The sequence below is a fragment of the Abramis brama genome (genome assembly GCF_963993115.1).
Source record: "Abramis brama genome assembly, chromosome: 4".
Lineage (NCBI taxonomy): Eukaryota > Metazoa > Chordata > Actinopteri > Cypriniformes > Leuciscidae > Abramis > Abramis brama.
In genome coordinates this window covers 15809943-15818965 of record NC_139966.1, presented here as the reverse complement: position 1 = coordinate 15818965, position 9023 = coordinate 15809943, and the positions used below count along the sequence as shown (strand labels likewise).

At 36.4% G+C, this 9023-nt stretch overlaps 1 protein-coding gene across 1 annotated transcript in view; it reads right to left on the bottom strand.

The window, feature by feature from the left end:
• Positions 1 to 3485: 3485 nt before the first annotated feature.
• LOC311080619 (uncharacterized protein) overlaps positions 3486 to 9023 on the bottom strand; it is a 44623-nt gene continuing 39085 nt past the window's right edge. The window contains exons 8-11 of the mRNA XM_084110667.1: positions 8020 to 8237; positions 7431 to 7703; positions 4756 to 4862; positions 3486 to 3951 (exon numbers count right to left, since the gene is read on the bottom strand). Of these exons, the coding sequence (XP_083966793.1) occupies positions 3734 to 3951; positions 4756 to 4862; positions 7431 to 7703; positions 8020 to 8237 (816 nt within the window). The 3' untranslated portion in view covers positions 3486 to 3733. The remainder of the gene's footprint in view (positions 3952 to 4755; positions 4863 to 7430; positions 7704 to 8019; positions 8238 to 9023) is intronic.

The window sequence follows — 9023 nt, the reverse complement described above, 5'->3', positions numbered from 1 at the left end:
CTGCATTTTTGGGTTTATATGATAAACAGGTTTGAAAGTGCAAAATTCCTTCTTTTTTCAAAACGGGCACCTTTAGCATAATTTTTTCTCAAAAACTGCAAGGTTGTGTGCGGAGAACTTTTTCCTAAGGAATCTCTATATATTTCTGATGTTAAATATAAAAAAAGTAGGTAGTGCCTATAAAGGAGGTGTTGGGAAGAAGACCCAAACTTGTGACCTCTGAGAAGGACTGTACTTAGGTTGATACAAAATCCTCAATCTCCCCAGGTTGTCCGGTCAGAACAATAATGAGGACGAATTTTACACTCTCATGCCACTCTTTAATGAAACAGTTTGATATAGACCAGTGGTTCCCAAACCTGTCCTGGAGTACCCCCAACACTGCACGTTTTCTTTGTCTCCCTAATCAAACACACCTGATTCAACTCATTAACCCATGTGATGATGAGCTGATGAGTTGAATCAGGTGTGTTTGATTATGGAGACAAATAAAACGTGCAGTGTTGGGGGTACTCCAGGACAGGTTTGGGAACCACTGATATAGACGATGTGAGTTTTGTTCATGGTTTCTAAAACAAAACAGAAAAAAATGGACTTATGAATAATAAGTATTCATACACGATTGTAACAATAAATGCAATTGAGGTATGAAAAGAAGATGTCTAAATCACTAAAATGAATATAATATAACAATAAACAATATATCTCAAAAGTGCAAAATATTATACAACTGGTACATATACAAATGGCACATACAATACTGTCTTGAATTGCACAGACATAAATGATTAAACTGCCTGGTTGGCTGAAAACCACCAAAACTCTGGTGTCACGTGATCAGAGTTAAAGCCTATGATGCGCACAGCCAAAAACACAGTGAAATCGCTCTAAACACCATTAAAGATATGGGAAAGTGTGAAACTATCATGTAGCCTAAATTTGGTTTGGTTATTTAGCTCCAGGAATGCACACATCGATAGGCAAAGTAAAGTGTAAGGAATCGTACAGATACTATATTAATCTAAGCAAGGAACAGATAACAATATTTACATAGACTTACGTTCTCATGGACGCATGAAGCAGAAGTGAAGAATAAAGATATTTCCCCCTAGATATACTGGATCGGGGATGGAGTGAGTGTCTCCGATGAAAGTTACATGCATACTAACAACAGTCCGGAGATGCGCTAGTGGAGACTGTCTGATTGGTGGAGAAAAAAAGGGGGATTGCTGATTGGCCTAACTGTTGCTGGGCACGTGTAAAGTGGAAAGTGACGCTACAGTAAACTAGATAATAACTTATAACACAAACACAAGATAAAGTTAGAACCTTATTAACAGTGCCCCACTTGGTGGAACGAAACCCTATTTCTAGGCCTCTTTTAGGCTACCGACAGCGGCCTACTGCGGTGTAACTATATCTCGCCCATTAGCAGCCAGTATCGCTGGAGCATATGAGAATGAACGCTCCCTTTCAATCGCCTCTGGTCCCGCAAGATTGAGGAGTATGTAGGCTTTAGTTTTATCTGGCTTTTCACTGTGGGCTGCGGTGATAAATATGTCGAATTCCAGTTCGAATTTATAGCGAATTTAGACCATATATGAACATAGCTTCCTTAAACATACCTCAAGTATGTTATAACCAGTGTTGGGCAGTAACGAGTTACTAGTAACGCGTTACTGTAACTCAGTTACTTTTGACAGTAACTAATACTGTAACGCATTACTTTTTAAATAAATTAACTCCGTTACCGGTACCATATGGTGCGTTGTCCGTTACTTTTTAAAATTAATTATGTGCGGCAGACCGGCAGTCATGGCGAGTCAAGGCGAGAGCAAGGCGAACAAAAGCAAGGCGAACAAAAGCGAGGCGAACGCCGCGAGCGCCCTTGAAAGTGCGCGAGAGAGACCGTTGGGGAGCGCGCTAGGAAGTGCGCGAGAGAGACCGTGTTGGAGAGCGCGCTCGAAAGTGCGCGAGAGAGACCGATGTGTCCGAGAGAGACCGGTGTGTATGTTGGAGAGCGCGCTCGGAAGTGCGCGAGAGAGACCGAATGTGTTCGAGCATAATATAGTTTGTTTATAAATAAATTACACACTTCAGCATTTGAATAATATCTGTAGCATATTGGTATCATCTGCAACGTTTTAATTAGTTTACATATGAAACAAAACTCCAAAATAACCTGCAGAGAACGTTCTCAGAACACATCTGACCGGTTGTGAACACGTGCGGCAAACACGACTAGAATTTGGCTTAAATAACCTCTGATGGTGAAGTTCTCTGTAGGTTATAGAAATTTTTTTTTAAGTAACGCAATAGTTACTTTCCCTGGTAATTAGTTACTTTTGTAATGATGTAACTCAGTTACTAACTCAGTTACGTTTTGTGAGAAGTAACTAGTAACTATAACTAATTAAATTTTTAAAGTAACTTGCCCAACACTGGTTATAACAAACTGGATAGCACATCATTAGTTATCTACAGTCTTAAACAACTTCCTTGAGGTACACCACATTGCAACTCTTTCACATCTGAATAACTTCTATTATAAGATACACATTGACAGTGGATTGTAAACTATAGCAATATTGCAGCACTAAATATACAATTTAATTAGCTATGTAATAAGTTACTTTTATAACCAAATACAAATTGGGATTATAGAGTGATTTTTAATTGTAAAATATTTTTAATTATTTTCTAAAATCTCAAAGTTAACCTCATGTTTAAGAATGAAAAAAGTAAAATAATCATTTTATTGGCAAAAGTTTCAGAAAATGAGATCAGTTATAAGTATAAATCCATTCACCAGCATCATGCAGATTAGTAACAAAACATTTTACAAATTTAGATGATTAAAAAATGTCACTGATTATGAAGAATTATATGATTTAAAGTAAAATACAAGTAAGTTTTTAATAGAACACAATCTTTCTAGACATTTTTTTTTTACTGATTTTGAGTTTTAAATGCTCTTATTCTATCACTCTTACAAGCTTACAATTACCAAAATTATCACCAATAGTCTATAGAACAAGTCATATTTACTTGCCAAAATGCTTTTTTTAGGAGCAGAGATCAATCGTTTCCAATTTTCATCACCATAATCATCTTCAAAATGTTTTACATGTGTAAAAAAACCTCCCTTCATTTCACTAATTATAAATAATTATATGATTTAAAGTAATATGATTTCACAGTGTCTTATTTCACTTGTAAAGATCATCAAATTGGGTATGTTCCTGTTCTACACTATAGAGCAGTGTTTACATCAGTCTACTGAAGAGAAGCTGAAAAACTGCATTTGGATTTCATTACCATTATATATTTTTGTAATTTATTCACACAACTCAACACTATTCCTCTGTTTGGAACTCAATTCATGTTTTGTGGGATAATTCTACATGTTTAAACCTCAAACACACTCATTAAAACATTATTACCCTGAAAACTGAAGGAACTACAATAAAAAAAAAAAAAATTAATCATATTGAATAGTCAGTTTAATCAATACAACACAATGTTTCTAGACATTTTTACTGATTTTGAGTTTTAAATGCTCTTATTCTATCACTCCTAGAAATAAATGCTTACAATTACCAAAATGATCACCAATAGATTTGCTAAAATGCTTTTTTGCCGTAAATGCAATTTTAGGTGTAGAGATCAATCATTTGCTACTTTCTATAGCCATCACCACCATCTTCTTCATAAGGTGTTGAAGAGAACACGTTCATTTTTCCTTGAATCCCTGCAGAAGTCGTCCGTACTCCTCAGTGTTGGTGTCCTCGTGCCGATCCTGATTCACCCACTCATCCAGACGCTCGCGCTGCGTCTGATCCAGGATTCCCACACGGCTGTACTCCGACACCAGGTTTCGGTATCCTGCTTTATAGTAGCCTCGGATGCCTTCATCCGACAAAACGCAGCTCTGAGACAGAACGCTGTCACCTGGAATTACACACAAGAATATTATCAAGTGCAGCAACAGACAGCTCTGTTAATCTCAGACTAGCAGTCGTGTTATGCTTTACATTTAATCTCTTCAGTTCAGTTTATTTCTAAAGCACATTTAATGACAGCAACAAGGCTGACCAAAGTGCTGTACAATATAAAATAAAATAGTAATTGAATTATCCCTTTAAGACCTCCTTCAAATCCTTCAAAGCAATGACATTTCAAATGTATGTTTTTCTTATATTTTACAGTGGTCTATGGTCAGTTCTCATTATATAAATAAAACATTTTAGCTGGCTGTTTTCATTTGTCATTATTTACAGTAAAAGATGTATATACAATAGCGACAAACCAAACATATGCTTGGAACAGTTTCATATTCACAAAGAACAATCAAAACAGCATCTCATTGCCATTACGTAAAACATTAATTATTTACTTAATTCCACTTAATATCTTGTGTTGTATTTATTGTCTTGTCCATTGTGTACTGCCACATTGTCTTCCTCTAATCTGTGTGCTACATGTTGTTGAGTGTGTTCACTGCTGTCTGTGACTTCTGTAATGTTGCACCAAGGCTTTAGAGACTTTTATATCGTTCTACTGTATTGTTGTATATGGCTCAAATGACAATAAAACTCTTTAATCTTCCTTATCTAATTGGTCAAAGATTACATTTTCACCATAAAAGCTCCTGCATTATCATGTCTACCGTAAACACTCTGGAAAATCACAGTATCTGCTGGAGGGTAGATTATACACGTGTTTTGCAGGATTAACACCTCAAGAGTTTCTTACCTAGAGCTTCTCTGAGCTTTTGTGAGGTAAACGGGTGATGAAGAATCATGGAGTGTTTCAGCAGAAGCTCCACGTCTCCACTAATCATTGAGTCTGCTAGAAGTTTCCTGTAAAAAACAAATTTTGCCCGTCATAGGATCACTGGTGATCCCAGATTATTGTTGTTCAAAATGCATTACGATTTAAAACATCACACTCTTACTTGATCTGGACAAAATCAGCATTATGAGAAAGGTTTAAGACTCCAGCTTCGATATTTGACCACTGTTAAACTGGTTTGCAGTGACATTAATTTCTTAATTTATGCCAGGAGAGCAAAATAATTAATCTGTAACGTTCGTTATTTTGAATAGAATTAATCACTCACACAACATCCATTCTCGTCTTCTCCGGTTTATTTGTGTTCAAATACATATAATATACAGCATACGACAGGGCTATTAGTCCAATGGTGCGCATATTTGGAGAAATAATGAATAATTATTACATGCTAGTAAAATATTTCGTCATACAGAATAACATTTGTATTCATTTTCCACTGAATTATGCGATCTGAAGAGCTCAAACAGCGAACACAGCGAGATGTGTGTCTCCTCTTCCTGATTTGCGTCATACTTGACCTCAAATCTTTATGATTCGCTGAATAGCTGTCAATCATCTCATGTGATTCAACGTGACCTCTTCTGCATGACGCGTCTGTGTACACTTCCTGATTCTGCACCAGTGTTGCCAACTTAGCGCCTTTGTCGCTATTTTTAGCGACTTTTCAGACCCCTTTAGCTACATTTTTTCAAAAAAGCGACTAGCGACAAATCTAGCTACTTTTTGGACAAACCTCAGTAACCTCTAAACAATGCCAGCACAGTCCTGCGAGCGCGAGTTTTGCTTTCTCCCTGCCGTCACACACCTCTCTTCTGCGTCTACCCTGTTCAGTGAATGGCTGAGAGAGGAGAATGAGCAGTGTTGTTTCACGGACTTATCACTTTGTTTTATATTTAAAGAATTTAGTTTGACCATTTTATTTTCCTTTCTTTTCTTGTGCTTGTCACTTTTAATACTCACTATCACAGTGCTTTAGTTCACCCAGTTCCCGAACTCTCTCAATTCAGATAATTTTACACATATAAAAAAATAGTCATTCAATAGCTACTCGTTCTATTGTCTGACAAAAAAATATAGTAAATGAGAACAGCTTTATTGGACATCCGGCTATATTATATTATATTATATTATATTATATTATATTATATACTAAAATACAGTTAGTATGTGAGCATGATTTTAATGAGAAAAAACATTAGGCAGGCAGAAAGCAAGTACGCCGCGATGACGTCATGAATATGCTAATTGACGTATGACGTCATCTAGCGACTTTTAGGGGAGGCGTTAGCTACTTTCCTTTGAAAATAGTTGGCAACACTGTTCTGCACATCCGTGATAAACAAAGCGAAAGTGGCATTTCTTCACCGAAAGAAGCAGCTAATAAATGCACGATTTAAGTATTTGTGTTTTGTGTTTGATTTTCGTGCGATTTGGGGTGTTTTTATATGAATAAAGAATAAAGTTATAGGTAAGCATAGCCCATAGCTTCATATAAATTGCTAAATATAACATATTTCAAAATCTTTTTTTGACTTGAAAACATTTTAATCCGCGACCGGAATATGATACAAACACTCGATGGTGTTTTAAAGTGAGCTTTTAGTAAAAGTGTAATATTAATCAATTAAATTGTGTCATGTAGCTTGAGGCTACTGTTGTGCTAATGCACCTGCTGCAGGAGCTTTCTATTCCATAATAAATATATATTTTTTAAAGAATTCGCATTTAAAAGTTCCAAGAATAGTTTATTGTTGTTTGTTTTCTAACAAGACTTAACGTTAAGTTAATAGGTGGATTATTCACGTTTAGTGGGATTTACATAGGTGTCAATGGCCAAGCATTATGCCAAAAGAAAGGCTATTATGGCTGAATTCAAACAAAAGAATAAGGATAAAAGAATAAGAAGATTAAGTCTTGGTCGATTTAAATGAATAGAACATGAATGGGGCCAGTTCTCCTCGCCAGACATTAGTCAAAGACTGTAAATGGGTGTTTATAGGGCAATAAAATATTTGATGAGAATCTTGTTAGCCTTTCTGTGAAACTTCTCCAAATCCTCCCCTGACATGGTCTTACAATAGGCATCATAAAATGCATAATTTTAGAGATATCAAACTCAGATTTGAAATGAAGTATGACTACAATTGTGGCTACACTTTAGTTGTGGTTATAAGTTGCTATCCTAAATTCAAATATTTTTATACATTTAATAAATATATTCTTAATATTTGTTGTTTTTGTTTTTATGTTTGAGCTTATATATCTCAATATTAATAACAGTCTGGTTAATTTTGAGTCTTGAACTATAAACTCTCAAGGGTTGGCTTTCTAAATATATGTGTGTTATGTGTCTATTCAGAATGACTTATGAGCAGCAACCTTTTTATTTTGGGTATGTCATGTATGCAGCACTTGCCAAAATTGGGGGTGACTGGTAAGGGGTTAAAAGCAGATTTAACCTTTGTGATGCTGTACCTAAAATAGTCAATGTTAAATATTGCTAAAGATTCCTGTAGTGTTCATTCAGTATAATTGTCTTGCATGAGCACTTGGTCCGTAACTGTGAACGTTACCTGGCCATCTGTGAGCGGCTGCTTGGGCCCGTAGTTAAAGCTCGTCTGTGATCTTGTCCCAGAACCTCCATGGCCATCAGGTTCTGTCCATTATTGTCAGTCTTTATGCTGCTGATCAGTTTATGAAGCTTAGGGTTTTTATTTTTAAACTCGCTCACTGAGTTTGGGTTTTCTATGAACGTCAGAGCTCGTCTGATGGAGTCCTTGGGTGGAATATGGCTCGTGTTGAGTGTCCCTGTGTTGTTCTTACTGGACCTCCGAGCACTTTGAACACTGTCCAGAGAGAATGAGAATTTACTGACAATTTGATAGAATGAAATTAGCATAAAATCTGCTTATTTAAACTAGTAAGCTGATTTAGAGCTCAGGTGAGGCTATGATCTTCCTCTAGATTCTGTTGCTGTGTGGAATCAAATAAATTGACAAATGACACTCCTGATTATGAATACTATTTTTCAATACCTAAATAATATATATATACTGTATATTTGGTGTATCAGGTGAATCTTCTCTATTTCCTTTGTGGATCTCCAGACACAGTCCTATTGTGTTGTGAATAAGTATCAGCTTCAGCAATCAAAAACTTTACCTGTTATATTCACCAACAAATCCAAGATGGTACATTTTGATGAGGATACGTTCGTCACTTCTGATGAATTTAACACTCTGTAAGTATTTCTGCAGTGCACCGTCTGTCTCCTTTCTAATTCCTCCAGTTATGTTGTATATCCTGGGGTTTTTGTGACAGAAGTCATATCCTCTCTGGAGAATAAGCAGGGGTTTGTACGATTCAAGGTTTGTCTGGATCTAATGAGAAAAAAAATTAAGAGTGTGAGATTAAACAATACTGATCATCTGTACAGTGATTGGTCAGGAATGGGATTTTCATCAATCTTTTTTCTCTACCACTTATGCTACACAGGGTTGCGGGAAGCCTGAAGCCTATCCCAGGACACTCGGGGCTCAAGGCATGGGACACCGTGCAAACCCTCCGCAGGGCACGTTCGCATACACATTCACACACTACAGAGAATTTAGAGATGCTAATCAGCCTGCAACGCATGAATTTAGACTGGGGGAGAAAACCAGAATACCGGGGGAGAGCATGCAAATTCTGCACACACAAGGCAGAGACCGAAATCAATCCTCCAATCCCAGAGGTGTGAGGCAAACGTGCTACCCAGCTGACAAATGTTTGTTCGAAGAACGTTTTCTAAACATTATGTTTTGGTTATGGGAATGATGAAAATGTTTTATTAATGTTATTGGAAGTTTTCAGGATATTATTATGTTCTTGAAACATTCTTTCAACTTAAAGGGATAGTTCACTTTGAAATTAAATTTTGGTATGTTTTAGCTTACCTCAAGGGCATTCAAGATGTAGGTGTCTTTTTTTAATTTGGACGATGGGGAATTGTTTTAATTTGGACTCTGTGCATGCTCTTTGAGACAGTGACCACAGACCTGCATTATAGGACTGACAGACAAGAACGGTTTAACCTAAAAATATCAAAATTGAAACTACTGCGGAAAAAAAGACACCTACATCTTGGATGCCCTTGAGGTAAGCTAAAACATACCAAAATTTAATTT